General features: G+C 32.5%; 2 protein-coding genes across 2 annotated transcripts; one reads left to right on the top strand and one right to left on the bottom strand.

Annotated features, from left to right (window-relative positions):
• Nucleotides 1-2,371: 2,371 nt before the first annotated feature.
• Nucleotides 2,372-15,594, bottom strand: LOC137923724 (uncharacterized). Its single transcript, XM_068766982.1, has 11 exons — nt 14,706-15,594; nt 13,521-13,654; nt 12,130-12,259; nt 10,598-10,763; nt 9,979-10,159; nt 8,796-8,913; nt 8,007-8,127; nt 6,421-6,540; nt 5,219-5,507; nt 4,400-4,517; nt 2,372-4,012 (listed from the first exon to the last, which is right to left on the bottom strand). Exons 1-11 carry the CDS (start codon nt 15,477-15,479, stop codon nt 3,758-3,760), a joined length of 2,406 nt encoding a protein of 801 aa, XP_068623083.1. The 5' UTR covers nt 15,480-15,594; the 3' UTR covers nt 2,372-3,757.
• A 1,168-nt stretch (nt 15,595-16,762) lies between these two features.
• Nucleotides 16,763-23,645, top strand: mRpL1 (mitochondrial ribosomal protein L1). Its single transcript, XM_068766519.1, has 8 exons — nt 16,763-16,839; nt 16,920-16,969; nt 17,044-17,174; nt 18,948-19,161; nt 20,037-20,204; nt 21,931-22,164; nt 22,701-22,798; nt 23,476-23,645. The coding sequence occupies exons 1-8, from the start codon at nt 16,821-16,823 to the stop codon at nt 23,606-23,608; spliced, it is 1,047 nt and encodes a 348-aa protein (XP_068622620.1). The 5' UTR covers nt 16,763-16,820; the 3' UTR covers nt 23,609-23,645.
• The last annotated feature ends 250 nt before the right edge of the window (nt 23,646-23,895 follow it).

Below are 23,895 nucleotides of genomic sequence, written 5' to 3'. Positions count from 1 at the left end.
ATTCCATTTTCTTTTATAATTAAAGTTTTCTTCTGTGGGAAGCTGAAATAGTTTTACACTTGTCACTGGATAATGTTTAACTTTTATAAGCACTATTTGATATCAGATAATATCAACAATTGTATAAAATATAAAAATGCGTTTACACGTTACACTTTTAGATGCGTAATTATTTTTTTAATGTAACTCCAGTTTGTTAATATGTTTCAGTTATATGACCTCATAACATTTGATACAATTTTTCTACTCGACAATTATAATTTAAAAACCATTATTTGTTGTTTGATTTCACTTATTTTAAATCAACCTATTTCAATACGAATAAATATCCCATGAGAATTATTTCGTCATTATGGATTGCTTATATTTTGTCGGGGAACGTTAACCATTCTAAGAAGCATTTTCGGTATCTTTTCTTTATACAAAACAAATAGATTTTTTCCCTAATATTGTACTACAAATGTAAACGCATCCTTACATTGTTATGTTTTACCAAACTACTACAAATATTTTGTAAGTAGGTACATTTTTATTAAAAACATTTGGTTAACATATATTCCTTACAACATTTTTCATTTTTATGTGATAAAACAGATCACCTATACCACTCGTGTAAACGCATCCTAATTACATCCATATCATCCGGCTATAGCATGTGATACTACGGTACAGTATATGTATACCTTAGACAATTACGAATTTGTCCCAATTTTGAAATTTTAGAGAAAATACCAATGTCTAAAAAATTGTATAACATATTTAAAAAAATTATATTTCTATTTGTCAACTATGTGATACAATCTTAAATTATCTAGAGCTCCTATAAAGCTATTTTGACTTAATTTATAATTTTTTTTACAAACTATTTTGCATTTAAAGTGAATCTTACTAAAACTGATTACCTTATACATGATTCTATCAAAAATAATGGAGATTCATATATGAACACAACTTTTATGACGCCATTATATCATTACAGGTTGACTTGAAAAATATACAGGGTGATTTGTTATAGATGTAAATGCTTTTAAGATATGAAGGTATGGTTCATTTGTCAGTAAAAATAATTACACTCAAAATTTTCAAATGCAACGTGTCAATAATTTCATTACGAAGTCTGCTTTAAGGAGAGGCTGTAAAAAACATTAAATAATAAACTGCCTTCTCCTTCATGTCTCTCATCTCCATTCAAAGGTTGTCTGGTAGAGATTAAACCTCGAGGGGTAAGACTGTCTCTTGTACCTTCATATAATGGTGTACAATAATGTGTAAATATATAAATTATTTATTGAAAAATGAGCAATAAATTCATCCCTATGTACTTTTTACACCTATAGCTAATCACTTGGTATATACATGTTCGACGATGCTTTATACAAAAGCCCATTTACAGCAGCCATTTAAATTGTAAACTAAATCCGGTCATTAACAAAAAATATATTCACAGATAAAATAAATGAGTAGCCAAATGTCAAGTCTAAAAATGGAATAATTTTACATTCAAATATTATATGTGGAATGTGTTATCTTTACCCCTTTTACTCTTGTCTTTATGTAATAAATTTGCAAACAAAAACTTATATAAAGATTCAATTGAAAGATTTAAATTTTTAACTAAAATATATATATTAAATTTATGTACAAATTGTCCCATAAATTAACGTCAAGTCAAAATCAAGATAGAGCAGTGGTTTAGTCGCAGAATTATTTTTTTCATTTCCTATTAATGTTTAAAATTATTTCGATTCAATAAAATAAATTAATTTTATGTAACCATATGACGTTCTTTCTATTTATATAAAAACAAATATCAAATCAAATGACCTCGTTTGACGTTGATTTATGGGACATCCTGTAATTCGATTTTATATAATATGAACGGTCTGAAAATTATTGCACTATTTCTAAACGTAAAATGCACAATAGTATAAAATTTGTGCTTGTATTGAAATAACAATACATATTACACACTGACACTGGAATGTATTATTTATAAATTAAGTATGACTTGTACATGTAACTAAGAAAATGTATTAATTATGATATATTTCTTAATATCTAATATGTTGTTGCTTTACGTTCAGACTTTGAATTATGAAATGTTTAAAAAAATCGATTATTTTAATCAAAAATATCGTGAAATCGATTCGAAAATTTAACTTTTTATATTTATGTATGTAATGTCCAAAAATATATACTCTGTAAACATTAAAATTGCTATAAATTAAATTCATACTTATTAAAAATTAAAAATCAAATATTAAAACATAATTTCACAAAATCATGAAATCATACAGATAAGTTATACTATATTGAGTGATTTAACAGATAAAGAATATTCACAGGCTATCGATTTTTACTTTGGAACACTATGATGAAATATATTTTTGGACTAAATCAGTGACAGCAAACCTATTTGTGTCTTATTTGTAATTTATTTATTTTTTTCAAATTTTGCGATTTAAATTTATCTTTCATAACAGCTACATTTGGTAATTAAAAATATTACCAACTTGAAAGATTTTACAATCAAGTAAGGGACTAATATATAGCTAATTCCGCTTACACCGACCAGTGCCAAACACCGATTGGCACTAATTGGTGTAACATAACTCCTGAGGATGCCTCGTGGAGGGGTGAAACACATGTTTGGTTTAACGGTGGCAGTTGTGTAATTCGCATTGTTTGCCGCATACGCACTTATCAGCGGGCGGTGCACTTTGTTGCACGACTACCACTGCATGAGCGGAAGTGGCTAAATATTGATCCTTTTCTTACTTAGGATGGACTTCCGCTAGGTAACGCCTGATTCCATTAAATAGGTCTTATTTAAGTCTACGGATGAGACCTATGTTCAGTAGTGGACATCCTATGGCTCAAATGATGATGATGATGCAATTTATAACTATTAATGACACTAAGAAATGTCACTGAGCAAAAATAAACTTGACTTTTTATTTCAAGTACAGACTATTTGGATGCTTTCTTACCTAAAGTTAAACGCTAGATTATTATGGAAAGAGCTTTTATATCAAACTAATCCCAGCGAATAATAGGTCAGGTTAGGTGACAAACCTTTAGGTGGAGTTTATTAGAATATGGCTAAAGTATCTCCTGCCTGCAGTAAGAGTCGATTAAAAGGACATTGGGTTTGCGGAAGTTGAGGGTGGAGGGCCTTTATCTTCCACTCAATATAAACCAGAGAAGGGCAGCAGCGTGACAGTCTCATGTAGCTGCGGTACAAGCAAGGGTGGGGATATTACTAAGGAGCACCTGTGTTTTCTTTTGGGAGATGGATCTCCAAAGGTATCAAAAGGACGACCTCTGAGGTGGTACTAGTGGGTAAAGAAACCCACATAACCCTATCCTTCTTATGATAAGATTTTATCTCCAAGTAAATCATAATCAACCAAAATATATATTTACCTTGTATACCGCAAGGCTACCATTTATGTAGACGATTTAAATTAGTTGATAGATAAATCTTTAAAGCCGCCTCGATAGATACCGAGAAAAATAAATAATCAGTTACATATACTAAACGGTATTACCATTACAAATTAAGATGTTTCAATTAATAGAGTTTCCGAAAATTTTCACTTGACGAGATTAAAAAGCCAAATCCATAATTTCTGAGCGATTAACTTTAAATATAGCTTAGATAAATTATCCTGTTTTAGATAATTAAACTTGTAACTGTATTAAAAAGTTAATAATTTTTACGATGTCAGGTTTGATTGAATTGGCAACACTGGTATTATCTGAATTTTAAAACTAGCAACACCACAGTCAATATTATGATAAAACTGCTTTGTATAGCAGCTGCCCCTGCAAGCCTGCATTTGAACATGTCTATACGTGTTTCCCTATCAGTCATTATGTTCTGGAACTCGGCTTCGACTATTTGTCCGTCGTAGTACGTGGTTAGATCCTCAAACGGATATTCATATCCCTGTAGACACTCGCACTTGTAGCCGCCGGCTTCGAACCCACGACCGAGGATTGGTACACACTGTTGAAATGAGAAAAAGCTTTTTTAATATAATCTCTTATCACTAGAATCCACCGCAGGAGCGCTATATATTTATGGCGTGCGAAAGAGACAGCGCTCTACAATATTTCACGCCTTGTGATTGGCTGACAATTTTCTGTTATTTCATTGGTTATGTATTGTTTTCATAGTTTTAAGAATTTATATGACTACAGGCTAAGTGTAATCAATACAAACACTTTGGCCTTCATGGTGTCACTATTTCCAATACCTACCTGGCCTAGGAAGAATTTTACAAAACAATATTAAAATTTATACAGTGATCCCTTCTATAAAACCAGTTCAGTGTTAAAAGAATAATCTTCTGATAGTACAATCTATTGGAATAGTTAAATAATTAGCACTTACATAAGAAGAACTTCGGTCACACTTGTCTGTTCCTTTGAAAGCATTGGGCACATAATACTTATCGGGGCATTGATTGATATCCAAAGACATAAGTGCCATTGTAACTGCCACTACACCCCTGGAAAGAGCAAGAAGATTTTCAAAATAAAGATTGAGAAAAGATAATATATATGACATATATACCCATATATCTAACAATTAAGGTAAATAGAGCAACGAAATAATGGTAAATAAAATCATAGTGAACTTGTATGCGGTAGAGATAGTAGTAAGTATTACAGTAATATCTTTATAACCCTTTATAACCTATAATTCATCCACAGACCAATGACTGGTTTTGCACTGCCCGTATCTAGCAATTTGCCACGACTTTAATTATGTCGCCGATATCCCTAGTGGTGACCCCCCACCCATGCCGTGTCTACTGGCACGTGGTCGCCACTTGAAAACTTTTTAGCCCTAATCGCCATCTGCCGTCCCCACTGCTTGCCACTTTAAATTAGCAATTTTTCACTATGTCAGACTCCATTTTTCTCATTTTTGATTCGATCTCGCAGCGACACCGAGCAGAGCCATTGTATATATATATATGTATATATATATACATACATATATATAAATACATATATATATAAATATATATATGTGTGTGTGTATATACACGAGCCTCGAGCGATAAGACTATCTCTTGTACCTCTATATAAATTGTTCCTTTTATTTAGTTATTATCTATGGTGTACAATAAAGTTTAAAAAAATGGAATATATTATGTAATACAATAATACAGATAACTTGTTCAATGTACAATTGAATACTTACTTAAACTCCAATTTGACTTTAACATTGTCCCATCCGAAGAAAGGCGAAGCGTATGTGACCACCCATTGCTTCAGAGGTCCATCGCAGTCGTAATATGGTTGGGTCCAGTGCCCATGCTTAATGTTTGCCGCTCTGTAGAATGTAGGGTACTTCTCGTATTGTCGCAAATGCTCGCCCAATTCATCGTCACGCAGTTTCATTTTGAGGAAGAACTTCTCCAAATTATCATAGTTCGTCGACCATCTTTGTTTAAGGAATTGGAACCATTGCTTATTTGTGTAAACATCCTCTGTAAGTAAATTAATTGAACACATAGATATTAATGAATACAGTGTAATGATAAATGGAAGAATTTTTTAAATTAAAAACTATGCTTCTTATACTAAGAAAGATTGTGTATCATATAGATTAAATATAAATAACTGTTAATAAATACAAAACAATAAAAATAAAATAAAAACAATGAAAAATGCTATAAGTGATTATTTTTGTTTTTGATCACTCTTGCTGCTACTCAAATGACATTTACAGAATCAGCAGGTTTGAGGCAGTGCCCAGAGTGCTCTTAGCTTTTTTGTTTTTTAGCTTCGGCTAGGGCTCCTGTATACTACTATTTTAAAAGATTTAGAGGGCCCCTGAGCTTTTCTCTTCGGTGAATGCTCCATGGAGTGAACAAGGTTAAAGGCTTCCACAAGAGTAAATCGGCTTGGATAGTTGCCAATGCCTGGCTATTATCACCTACCACCACTTCAGAAACGTTGTTACTCACAGAAATGGTGAAACTACAACAATGCTTCTGTCTGATATAATCTGGGGATGGCATCCTCTGTAATATATGAGATGACCTTGTTTCCAGCCTTTCTTTATTAAATTTATTTGTCATGATTCTCAGATTAGTGCATTTGGACCCTCATAAACATGTATTTTATGTTAAAAGATGCCATTACATAACTGTTTCTATTAAATTGGGCTTTTCTAAAATCCTTATGACATAAACACTTAATCACTATAAATGAAATCAAGTGGTTAATAATATGAATATATATATTACAAGTTATAGGTTGATTTTGAACCTCATGGTCTTAGCAATAGACTTGAAATTACAATGTAAATCTAAATAGTTAAAATTTTGTATGAACTTACGATTGATTTTTAACCATATCCCAAAGCAATAGAATTGAAATTAAATTACAATAACTTACCAGTCTTATTCAATCTTGCTAAATCTTCCAGTTTGTACTTTCTAGTGTTCAGCTCAGTCTTATAGGCGAAAGGTGCGAAATACGTTCGATTTGTGAACTTATTTCTGTCCCAATAAGTACCTGAAATACAAAATTAATATAATATATAAACTTTATATTGATTCTGATAAGAAAAAACTGTTGAGTTATCTGTAACGCTGCGATTTCCCCTACTATATATATTTATATGCCGTGAAGACTTCAGTATAATATGATGACCTCAGTACACCTCAGTAGCGCGGTGCTCATAGTACAATGCTGCAGAGCCCCCAGTAGGTGTCATGGTTTACATTGTAATACCACTGCTGCAACATTTCCAGAAAAAATGGTGCAGGGCCACCAGTATAACGTCGTGACGCCCATAGTTTAATGCTGCAGAACCCCCAAAATATGTATCAAGGTCAGTGGCGTAGCTATGGTGTTTGGGGCCTGGGGCAGATTGGGGCTTGGTGCCCCCCCCCCCCCCCCCAAAGAGTCTTAATTCCTTATTTATATATTTTTCACATTTTGGTACAATTTTTTGCCCATAAAATAGTAAAAAATCCGAAGCTCAATTTTGTTTTTTTCTTTAAAATATTAAAGAAATCAAAATTTTTTTTTTCTTAAAGGGACATGATCCTCGCCCTTTTTGTATAAAACAAAAATGTGTTTCCAGAATTTTTAGAACCCTTTATGAACTCATCTTTCTGGTTTATACATTAAGGGAGAGAATAATGTCCTTAAATGTTGAACACATATATATATTCTTGTACATCTCATGAACACAGATATGTGTTTTGTGATTTTGGGCCCTTTTAAAAAACACTTTATGTGTTTTACGAATGAAAGGCTTAAACACTGTGTATATTATAATTTGTAACCGTTAACTTTCTTTTTAATGTTCATATTATTTATCAACTTTTTTACCACAAAAATAGTAAAATTCGATATTCTTTTTATGTTAACTTACTTTAAATTTTGGTTTTCATTTTTCTTTTAACATTTCATTATTCATTATACAAAAAAAATTATTTTCAACTTTGGTGCCCCCCCTGCTTGTGGTGCCTGGTGCGCCCGCCCCGCTCGCCACCCCCTAGCTACGCCACTGATCAAGGTTCACAATATAATGCTTCAAAGCCCTCAGTATTCCCACCATAATGGCGAAGTGTCACCAGTACAATGCCGAGGTGTGTGTGTGCGAGTATAATTATGCGGTACTTCGTGTGTGCCGTGAAGTCCCCTATATAACGCTGCAATACCCTTAACATAATGCTGAAGTGCTTCTAGTATATTTTCACATCCTACAGAATCTTCTATCAGAGACAAAAATATATCACGAGGACACCTGCATATCCTTTTACTTCACCCAATATACAGGGTGGGACAAAAAAGAGCATATAACTCGTCATATACATATTAAGAGTTTATTCATGTTTGTTTATCGAAACAAGCTACTCATCTAGCCCACCTTGTGCATCGGACTGGACATAATGGAATGCTGCCTTTCATATTGTGCTTACAGAAGCCTTTAGCTCCAACAGTGGGAACATTACAAAAAAAATTCTCACCTGCTGACCAAATTTTGGAGTCACCGAGGATGATAGCCAATGTCTCCCCAATCATCTGATCTTCAGTTAACGGCTTGTCCGCAACACGAGTGCCACTGAACACCTCGTACGGATCTGACACCTGCAAAATTTATCATTTAATTATAAATTCTTTATTGTATATTAACACAGGACATAATAAGAGATCATATATATAAGTCCTTAAAGTTGAACTTAGCCATATATAAATAGACAAGAGGGTGATATGGATTAAATATGAGATCTGTAAATAGCCCACATATTTCCCAAATCCAACTCGGTGATGACATACGAATACAGGACAATGTTGCTTATGATGGGATTCATAAATAGGCTCAAGGACTATGTAATGGAACCAGACTGCAGAAGAACCAAGATCACCAACATGGCTCAATTAATTGTATGTCTCAAGTGACTAGGCTCCTGCAACTAATGATCGTTAGGGTCGTTTCTCGAGTGACGATCACTAGCTGGTAAACGTTGCATAGATAGGCCATACATTAGGTGGATCAACGGCATATTTAAAGAGGTCGCTGGATGCAGGCAGTGCAAGTTCAACTTCCAAGTTACAATTTTACACCAATAAGTTAACAATCTAGTCTCAAAACCAATATCAGTGTATTTTAGTTTATCTAGGTTAATAATGGAAGGCATAATTTGAATTAAAATTATGTTAAAGCAGTTTGTCTGAACTTGATAACAGTAAATAGTAGATTTAGTAGTCCTAATCAATATGTTCAATGGGGTCTTAAAAATATGAATGCATCATACCTGTAAGAAAGCGCTGATAAAATTGGCAAGGCGCACTGCCATTTTGGCCTGGTTTTCAAACTGCTCTTCAGCGCCAAATGCGATATCACCGTTCAGGAACAGATCCGTTGCATTATACCTGAAACCAATATAATTAAATTCACCTAAGAAGTATGAGAATATAAAAACTTGAAAACCAAAGATATTTAGATGAAAACACTCAAGCTTTATAGGCAGGCTGATTCTTCATTTTTACTGCCATAACTTGAGAACGACTTATGGTTTCATAAATTTATATTCTATAAAATTTTTACTTTTTGTTAAGTATTAAAGTATTTCTATTCTTTAAATTTAAATATAACAAGTTTTGTGCAAGATCTCATGATATTTTTAATTTATTTTAGAGAACTTTTGATGCCATTATTTGTGGAATAAAACATTATTTGATGTCCACCATGGCTTCTCTAGACAGAACACAACGAAAATATTTAATTTTCAATGATTCTTGTGCAAATATAAAACTAAATTTTACGATAGCTTGGGTTATGTTAGCTTTTACAAATACTGACATTTGTGGCTTATTGGCATACACTTGCGTTTCTAAAAAACTTCTAGGGAAAATGGCTACCTTTCAAATTTATCCACCACATTACAAATAGACTTCTATGTGGGACGATTACGCCGACCGTAAAATTAGTGACGTGTTACGTTATCAGAACAGAAAACAAATTTTAATAAAACAACGTTATTATAAGCATATGTTGTCAAATGTTGAATTCATAGTGATTTAGCAAAAGTAATAAATGACATCTAATTTGTCAGATGTAGCTTTAACAAGATTGCCATTACTAACTGTCAATAGGCTGGGCAATAATAAAGCAGGCTGCACTCAAATCCTTCCACCATGTGGGCAGTCATCCTATACTGTGTTTGCCTGTACGTGGTCTCCATTCCAGATGTTAAGGAGCGGCCAAGTAGCATACCAACTGCCACTTTGTCCTAATAATAATATCTTTAGTTCTATAAAAAAGATTGTTGGACTGGTACCGAAATAGTGTCAAGGTCAATAAAATTCGCTGAAGGCAGACATCATAAGTCTGGTCATGGTGGTGACCTTTAAGGGAGGCCTAAGCAGCGCAGTAGATGTTTATAATAAAGACTCTATATGGTAAAAGAATGATGTAAGCTTCTTGGTGTAACTCACTTAGAGCAGTTGTGCGGCTGGACTCCTCTGATGAAGTTGAGGACCTCGAAGACATTGATACGCTCGGTGTGCAGGGCGGCCGGGCCGCTGCTTGCGTTCATGTACTCGTAGTAGCGATCGGCGTAGATAGCGCGGATGAAGGGATGGGCTTTCTCCCATCGCACTGGCAGCTTCTGCACCCCTATACATAAAATAATAATCTCTTTATTTTTTTAAATATACTTGGTGTATATACGTCACTTTGCGTCGTAGATACGTTCAAAAAACATACAATGTAAAGTGAATTAGGATTTCCTATAGTAATCCATGAAAAGATCAAAGATAGGTTCCAGGGGTACGAAAATACTACTTTTTAAAAAGAAAATAGAACAAAGTAAACATTTAAAAAACAAAAATAATATGACTCTGTGAATAAACAATTTTAAAAAATATTATCTTCTTTTGTAAGGAGAAACAACACATAAAAATGTATATAAATTTATTACAGTACCCAGCGACAAATATTGCACATCAACCTTTGGAAAGAGAAAATCGGGTATTTTCGTCTTTGTAGAGCGTTATCTCTGTCGCACGAAATACATATAAATATATAATATCAATTATATAAAGTCTTACTTACATCCAATTTCTTTGCAATCAAAATTATTATAATACTGGTCTGAAGTGGCTCTTTCTATGATCTCTCCTAAATAAGGTCTCCGAACTATACTCGGCAATCTGTATCCTGGTCTACATCGACATTGATAGCCGCCACGTCTGAAGCCCCAGCCATGAAGTGGTTCGCACTGGAAGAAATATGGATAGCACATTATTTTACATCATAAACATAAAGCAATTTAACAACATTAATTAAATGCTTGTTAATATACAGGTGGTTAGTTAAAAATCTTAAATAAATAAAATTAAAAAACTCTATACTTTCAGAGATAATAAATAGTGTAATGATAAAACATTAAATTTTATAAATTCGGATTTCAACATATATTATATCAATTGTTTTCTGTCTCCCTACAGACTTTCTAAGACCAAAAGTTATTGGCCAGGCATTTCAAAAGTAAAAATAAAATAAAGGCTTTTTGCTGGCAATACTTCTTACATTATTTTGACAGTATCAAACATGTGTAAACATTACTTAGATATTTGGTTAAACACCATTTCACTTTCTCTTACTTGGCTCTGTTTCACACATTTTTAAATATTCATTCCAGATATTAACATCCCTGCTTTGTTTTTAAAATTATGTTTCATTTTTCCAAAAAAAAATATTTTTTTGTTCACATTTCTGCATGTGACTGTGTTTACCAAGTCTCTTAAAATATTTCCTACCTTAAATTGTAAACTATGTAATAATAAATCAAAGTCAACTAAATATTATAAGATTTTTTAATATTAGTGTCATGTTTTTGATGCTATAACAATATCTAATTTTCAAAATAATTTTTTGTGTGACCACTTATTCATCCCTACTCTAAATTGCCATCCTCAGGTTGTACACCAGTATTTATGTGGTGGTTGCTGTTTTCACCACATCTATCAATCTTGCAATCACATCTTGAGTCTCAACTATGTATTATATGTAAGAGTTCATGTGACATTATATTTATATATTTTAAACTTAATTGATAATAAATTTTATATTATGAATCAATATCTTTGCCATTAATCATTTTAGCCAAAGGAAGACCACTACTGGACATAGACCACCTCATAAATATTTGGGAATCTTTGTATGTCCTAATTGAATTTGAAAGATTGGTGCTGGAATGAAATAAGCACTTTGATATATTAGGGGGCTGGAAAGTAATGTCGCTTTCTTAAGTTAAATTCACACAAGTACCTTTTAACAAGATTTTATTCCTAATCAACAATATATTCACCTTCATTATCAATGATTTTTTGCCATCTAGTATACAATGTCTTCAAAGTATATAATGAGTTATCGAATGACAATCAAATATCAACATTCACGGAAACAACATTAATTTCTTCCGATACTTAAATGAATATATATAATATAATTAATATAGAGCTTTACAAGAAAAAATTGAACGATTCTGATGCAACCAAAACAGGAACTAAAATCTGACAGTCCTGTCAGGGTTGCCTGTACAGTGCTATAAGGTAAAAGCCACAGATATATTATATAATTACCTCAGTTGTTTCAAGTTTACATCGTGCAGTGCCTGCAAATCTATTAGGCCTATCATTGCCAAGACTCACATTACATTGATTTATGTCTATTCGATCAAAGTCCATTTCCATTACAACGGCAGCTGTGTATCTGTAAGACAATGTGTATAAGATCAGCTTGATGAAGTGAACTAAACTAATTTAAAGGCAACATTTCTGTTCAGTTCAATTAAGCATTATTGATATGTGTTTCCTTAAAATGGCCCCAGGTCACCTAGTGATGGCTATGCTTAGTTTTGCTGCAAACCTCATTTCAGAAAAACTATGATCATCAACATAGCTTCCATAGCCTAACCTCATTTGAGAAAAACCACGATCACCAACATAGCTTCCATAGCCTATGGCCATTGGTGCCACATGATGAAGGATGAAAGAAAATGTTGGTTGTCTTGAACTCCTTCCACTTATAAACATTTTTTGTGCAATACTTTAATCACTAAAGGCTCTCTGCGACATTTCCAATGTGTCCGCACAAGAATATTCATTCCACAAACAAAAGTTCTTTGCTCAACAAAATCATTCATTGTAAAAATCTAAAAACATGTGTAAACAAAAAAAGCAAGGGCAATTAACACATTGTTGAGCGGTCATGAGTTAACCCATGTTTTTAAGATAAACATTACAAACCATTCACAAGTAAACTCATGATGGGTTTTTTTATAACTGTTATCTCTGCTGACTACCATGCAGTGCATTTGTTGGTCAGTATAATAAAAGTTGTTTCTCTCACTTATAAGAGCTGCTAAATCTTTAGTTGTAAAAAATATTTCATACAAAATAAAAAATGATGATGGAATGTCATTAAGAATCTTTTGAAGAATTATATGCAGATGCTTTATCCTATTGTCCAAGTGATAATGAATCAAATTGTGGTGGCTGTGAAAATTATATCAGAAGAGAGTGACTCTGATATTAGACCACCAAAATATTGATGATTTGAAAAAGAGTGAAACGAACCTAATATTACACCAAAATTACAGAATTATTTAAATATTCCTGGTGCAACTATTGAACTTGGTGACAGACTATCAGTAGGGTACCAGGGGTAGGGCACCAAGGGCTTTATTATTTAATAGTAGAGTTTTTTATTTAGTCATTATGCAGATCAATTTGAACCATTCTCAAATGAATTACCTAAAATTTATGCAAAAACGGCCTGGGTGGTGACATGAGATTAATTTTCAGTAAAATTTTCCATTTTAAGCCTTTTGACAACAACACTTATTGGTAAATGTTATATACAGTCCTACCAACTTAAAAAAAAAAGTTTACCCTCCTAATGTCCGGGGGTTTAAAATTTTACCTTACTTTATGATCACAGTAGTACTTGATATAAATAAAATTTGACTTACGTTGGGAATTCAATATGTCTAAACTGTGTGTGACGAGGGTAAATATCGGCTACAGGTGAAACTGCTCCCACCAACCATTTGTTCAGTCTCCCACAGTCAAAGTAAGGTCGGGTCCAATTCACTGGGCCTTGGATCTAGAAAATTACCACTCTCTATTAAAATATTTTATTTGTAGTTATTACATTATTGGTTAATAAATGATTACTTTTCTGAAATTCCATATTACTAATATTACAATTATTATTAAAAATTAATGCAATTTTAGAGTAGTCAGAAAAAGTAACAGACAGCTCTGCAGATTGGTTAGTTTAAAAGGCAGCAGGAAAACTGGAAAATACGAAGCTGATGGCTGATGGGGCCTAGACTTTCATGAGTAAAGATTGTAGACCAAGTATATGTATAGATTAGAGTAATATATATATATTTATATTTATATGTATATACATATGTATGCATGCATAATGTATAATCTAATATATAAAATTCTCGTGTCACGGTGTTCAAACTTGAACTCCTTTGAAACGGCTTGACTGATTTTTACCAAATTTAATATGCGTATTCAGTAGGTCTGAGAATCGGCTACTATCTATTTTCTATACCCCTAAGTGATAAAGGTTGTTCACACTTAAAAAAAAAAATATTTTTTGTAACGAAATTTTTTGTTTTTATTTTTTTATGATACAGCATACAAGAATACATACAATCATAAATTTTCACCCCTCTACGATCAACCCTTATTTTTTATTTGTAAATTAAAATATCAATTTTTTTTTGCAAAACAACGTTTGCGGGATCAGCTAGTATATACTAAGATATGATTCTATAATAAACTACCAAGCAGCATGGTTAATTTATCCCTTAGTAATTTCAAGAAATTTATAAAGCAAAGGCTCTATCAAGAGGCATATTTCAAAGTATGTTCATAATAAATGTGCTTGGAAAAGAATTGTACTAGTTTTAAAAAAAAAATCATAACAAAATCAAAAAAGTTTTTAGTTAGTTCTCAATTGGTGACATGTTACGAACTAATGTAAGCTTAATTTTAAGCAGATAATGATGATTGTAATAATCACATTTAATAAAGCAATTTTGATTTAGGAAGCTCGGCTTGATTGAATACTTTACTTATCCTCTGCTGTATTATTGTGAGACTTTCTTCTTATAAAAGTCTCTATTGGTACTAACCTCATCATTTCCTGGAGGTCCATGGAATGTGAATGTCTCGTTAGTGTTATTAGCGTATCTGATTTCAACTTGATATGTTGTCTTTGTATCATGGCGTTTTTCCACTTTGTCGGGTAACCATTTGAAATACCATTCATTGGTACGATAATAGTCTGATGTGTAATCCTTTGATAAACTATCTGATTCAAACGCTCCTAAATCCAATACGTGAAACGTATTTAACGTAGATATCTTTTGTAAATGTACAGGATCGTTAAAATCATCAGCTCTAAATGCTCTCGGTGCGAATCTCGGAAGAGTTTTGTTGAAGAATCCTCTATATGATGATGTATACGAGGTGTTTGGCGAGAAATATATAGAACTGGCGTTAATGTAGGGATTTGCTGCGACATCAGCTACAGACGACAGAAAGTAGTACATCATACCGGGATCGTATGTATCGTTGATAGCCGGCCTTATGAACCGCGATTGAAGAATATAACTCCAGAAAAACGCTCTGTTCATAGCCATGTTGTGTAAATGCAACATAGCAGTTCGGTTAGGAAATATAGGGTTAATATTTATCTCTTTCACATCTGGGTGGTGCGATACCGAATTCTCCGGCAGGTACAAGTCATCTAAATGCGTAATATAACAGTTATCTGCAGTAACTTTGTCAACCTTCTCACGTATTTCATCAAAAGTATCTCGTAGCTGCCATTCATACTGCCCGGCCACACCCCACAGTAATACACAAAGGGATATAACAAGGAGAAGAGAATTAACCTTCTCCATTATTAGTATCGTTTTCACACTTATAAAATACAAGATATTAAGACTTTAAAAAATACATTTGTGCAGTTAAAATCATATAAGATTTTGTACCCGTCTTCGTACGTTTGTTTTCGAGTTTTAAGTTATCACCATAGACCACTGTCTATAGACTGTGTTGCCAATCAAAGGGAAAAATAAAACCTAGAGAGAAGAATCTCAAAACGGATTTTTTTGTTCTCTTATTTATAACTGTTAAAATGATATTCTATGCTTACTTAAATACCGGTAATTTTTTAAAATACCCTTAATTTCAAATGAAATTTAAATATATTTAATAAAACAGCCGTATTCGCTCGACTTTAATCGATGGTAAATATTTCGTGTAATCTAATTTTATCACATTACACCTTTGTAAATATCAAAGATATTTTATTCTTCTATTTTAAATATTTGTTATCAAAGTTTAGTTAAGTAGTCAATAAATGGTACAATTGATGTGTTTATTCATTTTAAATTTATACCTACTTTATTTTTGAAACCATGCGTGGATACAAAGAATATAATAGTAATGAATAAAAAAATTTTTACCCTCGTAAACTATTCTGATAACGTAAGTTTTTTTCCCAAAAGTGAGAATTTCTAGGCTAATTTCATGGAAAAAGCTTGTTCAAAGGCTGGCGACTTAGTCTATATCCAACGAATTATTCCATGTAGTTTTTAAAACATTTTTTTGTACCGTTTCAAATCATAATATTCAAGGACATTCATTGAACAAACATATCACCAAGTGTTTTCTTGGTGTCTGAAAATAGGCCAATAGCATGTTTATTTTAAGTTTATTAGGTTCGTATAGGTTTTATTAGGTTCGTTTTAAATATAATATTTTACTCTACTCTACTCGACATCTTTTCACAAAACGTTGGCAAAATGACACTAGTTGGCCGCCAACCAAATGACGCTATTGTCATTAATTTCTCGGCCAAATATCCATCGATAATATGAAAGAATGTTAAGTTATTTTTAATGAGAAAATACTAGCTAATGAGCTTTATAGCATTATTGATTATTGTAAGTCATCAAACACAATTTAGAATTTAAAAAATTGTAATAGTAAAAAAAGTGTAAAGTTAAATTATCTTGTATTTATTCTAACGTGTTTTACAAAACTAATATTCTTATCGATATAAAATAACAAAATTTTGTAATAAATTAATAAAGAAAATATAGAATATCCAAAGCAAAAAATTTAAATGTCAAAATCTGATTGACAAGTTATCTCTGTATATATTTTAATATTAACCTCTCATGGCCTGAAATATTGTTTTCAGTGGAAAATAGAAATAAATATATTTTTTTTGAATCATGGCCGGAACATTAATACGTAAGTTACATAGCTTGGCATTAGAAATTTATTTTCTGTATACTATTTGTTTAATATTAATACTATTTTATAATTTTCAGGTTCACTTTTTAACAATTTATCGCTGTATGGGACAAATAATTCAAATTTAGTTAGTATTATTTAATAATTTTACTTAAATTAGAAATATCAAAGCGTATTATAATCTTTATGGAATAATTTCAGAGATCAATACATACTTCTACACTACATTATGCTGCTCGTAAAGGCACCAGAGCAAAGGCTCGTGCCAAGAAGGTAAAAGTGGAGGTCACTAAAGTTGGATTCATACCTCACAATCAAAGAAAAAAGGATAGGTAAGTTTTATTTACATAAATAAACAAAGTACATTTCGGCACAACTATGTACAGTCCATTTTCTCGGCGTAAGTGTAGAGTCTGTAATCAATTGACATTCGCTGCAGTGTCTTATTAATTAATTAATTAACAACTTAACAATATGATTATATTATTATTAATTAATAATTGTTAAAATTGTAACAAAATTTGTAGTAAAGAAATATAATTTTGTTTCGCCTTCAAGCAAGGGTAGTCAGGGTCAGTCCATGTTACCCCCTACCGCCAAACAACTTACAGTTCAATAAAGTCACAACACCATACACCTACTTCAGTATAAGTCCTCTTTGTGTAAAGATTATCGTTGTAACTGGCACAAGATGGGATACACTGCCCATTTTTAAAAACTGAACATTTTCCATGATAATTCCTATTACAGTGAACATGTTCAGTTAATCATGGTAAAGTAGGAAGGTAAACATTAGCGAGGAAATAAAGATTACTAAGCATTCAAACTCCAGAAAATGTGACATTAAACAATATTCACTAGACATATGTAGTGTATTATTGTCTGTTGCTCCATCTAAGTAGTATTAGTATTACAATGATATATTTATTAAAAGACATTACAAGAAGAAACAATACTTCATTTAAATCATAGATTGGAGGAATGATCAGATATATTCATACACTATATCTTAACATACCTTTTTCATAAATACTTAATAAGATACATATTTCATAATATCCCTAGTTGTGTGAAAGAATATAATTTAAATAAATTACAAGTAAGTTTCCAATGTTTTTTGTTTCTAAAAATATTGGAATTGCCCCAGCACTTAAAAATAAACAACAGCACAAATCATATGACAGAGGAGAAAAAATAATTACAACAAAAGCTTTACTTCTTTGATATTATTATGGATGGCTGGCCTAGCCGAGTGGGTATGCATGAAGCCCCTCCCCTGCGCCCCGCACTTAGAGGGCCTGTGATAAATGTGCATATGCAAAACCATACCCCGTGTCCCGCATTTCGAAATTTCTCCCACCAATGCGCAGGCTTGAATAAATCATAGTAGGGATCGGGGCACCGTACCCAACTGCACTCTCTCTCGGACATGGTACCCCTTAACATAGCATAGTAGGTTTTGTTAAAATTAGTTGTAGTTTATTTACTTGACCATTCTGTTCATTTCTTTTCAAAGTTAACCTCATGTGTCAAGATACAGTCCACTAAATGTCTATGTAAAAAGTGCCTCTGTAGAGTATGGAGGAACTTTTTAAAACCTTTTAAAAATATATTACAAAACAACATACACAATAATCTAAGTTACTGCATGTATATAACCATTTTACAATATACAAATGAACTATAATACAGTTAAGGTGATATTTGCAATGTACAGGGTCAAGTCAGATTCGCAACACAGTTGTAGAGGGCTAACTCTATCTTTATGCTCCTAGTGACACCCACATCTGTCCCTTAAACAATGGAGTACCTTTTCTGTTCAGTTTTCTTAACACCAAGTTTCCTACAAAGTCATATTTTAATTGATTTTTGAGCCGAAGTAATAAAGGTTGCTAACCTCTGTTCTATATAATATTTATATATATGCATGTAGCACATTTGTGGAATGGTTTTCTAAATCAGTATTTGTAGTGTAATTTAAAATTGGAAGAGAAGTCTGTTACTCAACATTATGCTAGACCCAGGCCTCTACGCAAAATCCATAGAATCATAAGAGGTTACTTATTTAATATTTATTGTAAGTTCATTCTCATTGCTCATTTCAGTGCAACTAAAACAGTTACCAACAAACATATGGATGATACATACAAGCGGGTGTCCAATGACAATGTGTTTCCTATGAGATATTATCGTTGGGTTGTCTACACAGCAGAGGATGCAGTCAGAGCCCATCAGGAAACTCATCATCCCACCATGTATAACCTTCCTGATGCCCTTGTGTATGCAAGGGTTGAGATGAATATGGAAGCCATTAAAAAGGTGATCATTTTGTTTGAACTTCTAAATTAATATTGATCTTTACAAGTTTTACCACTGAAGATATATGTAATCATGAAATATCAAGTTATATATATTTATATGTGTATGTGAGTAGGGTACATTGAGTGTTGGGATCGAAAGGTTCTCAGGCTACCACGTGCCAGTGGATGAGGAAAGGCTTTTTGCTAGGTGAACTAGCAATATGGTCAAGGTTGTGGCAAGTCGCACAAAACCAGTCACTTGGTCTTTGGGAAAAGAAAAAAGATATAAAATATAAGATGGGCTTCTAGTGGTAATGATGATTAATAAAATATAACCTTACAGCCTAACCATAAATATTATCACCTGGGATGTTACACAGACCTAAGGTGATAATATTTACAACAATCTGTGCCGGTGGTACAGTCACATGGAAATAATAAGCTTTTTTTTTGTTTGAAATTTTTACAAACAAAACAAATAGTATAAGTTACTTATTATTACATCAGCTACCTGCCTTAAAATTGTTATTTTCATACATATAATCATATGCCTCTAGTAAAAAGCGATTTAAATGTATATATATAATGTATTTTATACTTATGCATTAATTATATGGAATTGCCAGTGATCATAAATAAGTTTCCAGAGGATGGGCAGCAGCATATTCTGCATACCATAATACCACACTGCGATCGTCAACAGAGACCTAGGCGAGCTTCTTAATATATATCATCAGCCTACATTAATAGTTGTAGTCTAGCCAGTATATTACTTCATAGTTCCTCATTTATTGATCACCAACATAGATCTTCGTGAAGTCTCCGGTGAATCACCAGATTAAAAATGTCCAATTTAAAAATGATTGATTTAATCTATATATATTTTATTAACAGAATCGATATTTGGAATCATTCACCCGTCTGACCTTGTTGCCACACTCATTCCCTCGTGATGAAGAGAGGACTATTCTAGCATTTTGCAAGGGTCCAGAACTAATCAAGAAGGCGCTAGAAGCTGGAGCCACAACTGCTGGTGCTAATGAGATTGTGAAGAAAATTCTGGTATGTCACTACATTATTTTTTTTTTCATAAAGAATCAAGTCAAATGGTAAAAGGGATAATGTTTTATGTATTAAAACATGAATCTACAACAAATCTCGTTAGGTTAGGTTAGTTATCTTTTTAAATGTGATTTCAAATGTGAACACAAGCGGAAAATTTTTAGCCATAAACTAAAAAAAAAATATCAGCTCTTGTCTTCTCTCCGTCATATAATTTCACTATGTTATAATTGCCGCATAGAATTAATAACATATGCATAATTTATATCATTGGTTACTAATAAACTAGAGATGTGTTTACATATTAACAAAATGACAGTCTATATCAAGAGTCTGTGCAGCACGGACGCGTTCTCTCGCTCTGTACCGTTCCCGTTTATGACACTATGTCTTTTTGGATTAATTTCTGTTGTTCTATAGTTATGAAAGACAAAGGACCTAAAATGAACTATGTGGTCCATAATAAGGAAACAGTTTAACAATTTAAAATGTTATCGTTGTATTAGAAGCTCAAAGTACAACGAATCCAATAATGACGATTTTATTTTGAATTTATTATTAAACTAGCTGTGCCTGCGGCGTAGTCCTTGTGGAATTAAACAAAAAATATCAATATTTAATAGAATCAAACGTTACCTTGCGGAAGTCCATCCTAAGTAAAAAAAGGACCAATATTTAGCCACTTCCGCACATGCAGTAGTAGTCGTGCAACAAAAGTGCACCGCCCGCCAGCTCATTGATAAATACGTATGCGGCAAACAATGCGAATTACACAACCGCGACTCTCAACCGTGCTAACTCTGTGTTTGGCACCAATCGGTGTAACATAACTCCTGAAGATGCCCCGTGGAGGGGTGAAACACGTGTTGAGTGATTTGACGGTGGTAGTTGTGTAATTCGTATTGATTGCCGCATACGCATTTATCAGCGGGCTGGCGGGCGGTGCACTTCGTTGCACGACTACAAAAAATATCAAGTTTAGTAGCCTAAGTTACTCCTCATTACAACAACTACCAGCCAGTATAAGTTCCGTCAAAATTGATCTAGCCATTCCAGAGATTGACTGGAACAAACAGAGAGACAAAATTTAAAAAGATGTTATTTCTATATATGTATTCATATTCATGCAGCAAATGGTGGTTGTTTTAATATTGTAAACAGGCACGACAATTTTATTTTTTTGTGTAGATGAATTTTTTGATCGTCTTAAAAAGATTGGTACTTGTCACATCTTTGTCTCATCTTTGTTTAATCTTTCTTGTGTCTAAATCTGTCTGTTTCATTTGCTTAAAAAATGTATTTCCAAGAGCAATATACTGATTCTACACAGTAATACCATATGTATTATTACTTCACCACAATAACTACTGCAATTACCTATCTATACAGGGTGTATAATAGGTGTAAAAACTTAAAAGAATGAATGTATAGGATTTGTAAGCAAAAAATAATACAAGCGTTTACATCAAATTTCAATCATTCTGTATAAAGTGATCATTCTGAAATATGTTACGTTAATTTATTTTCTATTGTTAAATGACAGGCCAGTAATATATGGCTGTGCAAAGCCTGCAGGTACAGATAGCAAACAGTAATCAATTTTAATATATAGTAATATTAATAATAAAAATGTTTTTCATTCAACCCTTAAAAGCATTTACACCTATAACAAATTATTTGTATATGAAATCCAGTGTAACTCGAAGAAAATATCTTTATTTTCCAGGACGGTGAAATAAAACTAGGTGATTATGACTTCGTAATAGCCCACCCTAATATGATTACGGAGATGGTACCAATCCGTGGTCTGATGAAGAGGAGATTCCCTAATATTCGCAATGGCACACTGGACCCGAACATTTGTGATCTTGTCAAGAAGTTTGCAGCCGGAATCCAGTACAGGGTTTTGAAAGATGAACAGCAGGAGAACTTTGGTTCGGTACAGGTTCCAGTAGGAAGGGTGAGTGGAAGGCCTTTTATTTGTTAAATCCCAACATCCAGGAGCTTATAAAATAGATTAAAAATAGTTTTGATAAAAGTTTCATTGTTGAATAAATTTATTGTATTTATTATCTGTACACTGCGCTTGCTGGTGTGGTCTTCACTAAAAATTAATTGTGGTAAATCTAAAATGTCTTCATTGTTAACAACAATATTTAGACATCTGCCTCTTGGAGGTAAAAGTGGAAGTCAAATGCAGAGAATGGTCTGAATTTAATTTACCGAAACCCCTGTATTTATACTTAACCTTAAAATTAAAAACCAATCCTAGAACTAACTTTATATATAGAACCAATCACAATTCCTACATTACAACCAATCATATTGTTTGTGTGAGAGCTACGGGAGATGTGTGAGACAGAGAAAAGTATATGTATATAAATATATTTAGAGTTTTCTTAAATCAAAAAAACACTAATTATACTAGTTTGAATGAATTTGAAGAATAATAAAATAAATTATTTTATATATGGCTAATTGTGGTTATGTTTTCAGTTGAACATGGACGTGAAACACGTTGCTGAGAATATTGATTTTTTACTTAAAGATATACAATCGGCAAGACCGAAAAGAGATGGACTGTTTATTACAAGGTAAATACGTTTGTGATATATTTGTTGTTAAGTCTTTAATTTAGAAATTTTGTACAGGAATCGTTAATAATGGTAATCTTAATAACGCACTAGAGATTTATGTATTGAATACTTCATTTTGTTTTTAATGAAATAATATACAGCCATGTAATAAATATTGATATATAAAACTATCTATTAGAATCTACAGCCGAAATATGGAATAAAAATTATTTAAAACTATTTATTAAAAGAAATTTCAAATTTAATTGATGTGGTAATTAATCTCTCTGTTCAATTATAAGTTTGGAGATGGATTGCCTATCTTAAACTTTATTTCTCATAATGTTTAATATAGTCTCTCATCTCCATCCAAAGGTGGTCTGGTAGGGATCGCCTCTTGTACTATGTAAATTGTTTCTTTTTTAGTTACTATGTATGTTATTTTGTTACATATCCTTTATTGATTGACTGAGAAAATTTTAGTGTAAAACCTCTGCTATGTGACCAGCATTGTCAAGGGCTTGTGACAATGGATATTAGTTTCGCAATATATATCGATAGGTGGCAAACTCATAGACATCGGTCCTAAGGCGCTTATTGTGCGAGCGGGCAAGCTATACGAGCGAGCGAGACAGTATTTTCACAGACTTTGATATGGAGAACTTTGTAACTAATAAATATTAAATCTATTGCAGATGTGTCATTGTTAGCCCACCATCCACTGAGAGATTAAAAATAGATCCATTTGTTCATGTTGACCGCACACTATCAAAGGAAGTCCAAGAAGAAAGTGACGATGAGGGAGACGCTGTTGCTGTAAAGGCTTAGATTCGACAATTCTTGTTTATGTAGTGCTAGGTTTAAAGTGTAATAAAAATATAATTATACCTTTTAGTTGTTATTTAGAAAACCCGAGATATTCCAAAATTATTGGACATGCAGAAATATAAAACTTAAAAACTTAAGTCTTATTATTGTTAGAATGTTGACGGCAGCAAAGTAAAAGCATTAATAAAATAGCAATATCACAAGAAAATTAAGGCCGTTTTGATATTCCTGGACATGAGGGACTAATTTTCCTACTTATAATTATATGTCTATACATCACAATTCTA

The sequence above is a fragment of the Battus philenor genome, unplaced genomic scaffold, assembly GCF_028537555.1.
Source record: "Battus philenor isolate CCGP_79_NKW_IND1 unplaced genomic scaffold, ilBatPhil1.0.hap1 SCAF_10, whole genome shotgun sequence".
In the NCBI taxonomy this organism is placed as follows: Eukaryota; Metazoa; Arthropoda; class Insecta; order Lepidoptera; family Papilionidae; genus Battus; species Battus philenor.
Note: the sequence above shows the minus strand (reverse complement) of the source record. Positions and strands in the feature narration are given on the sequence as shown.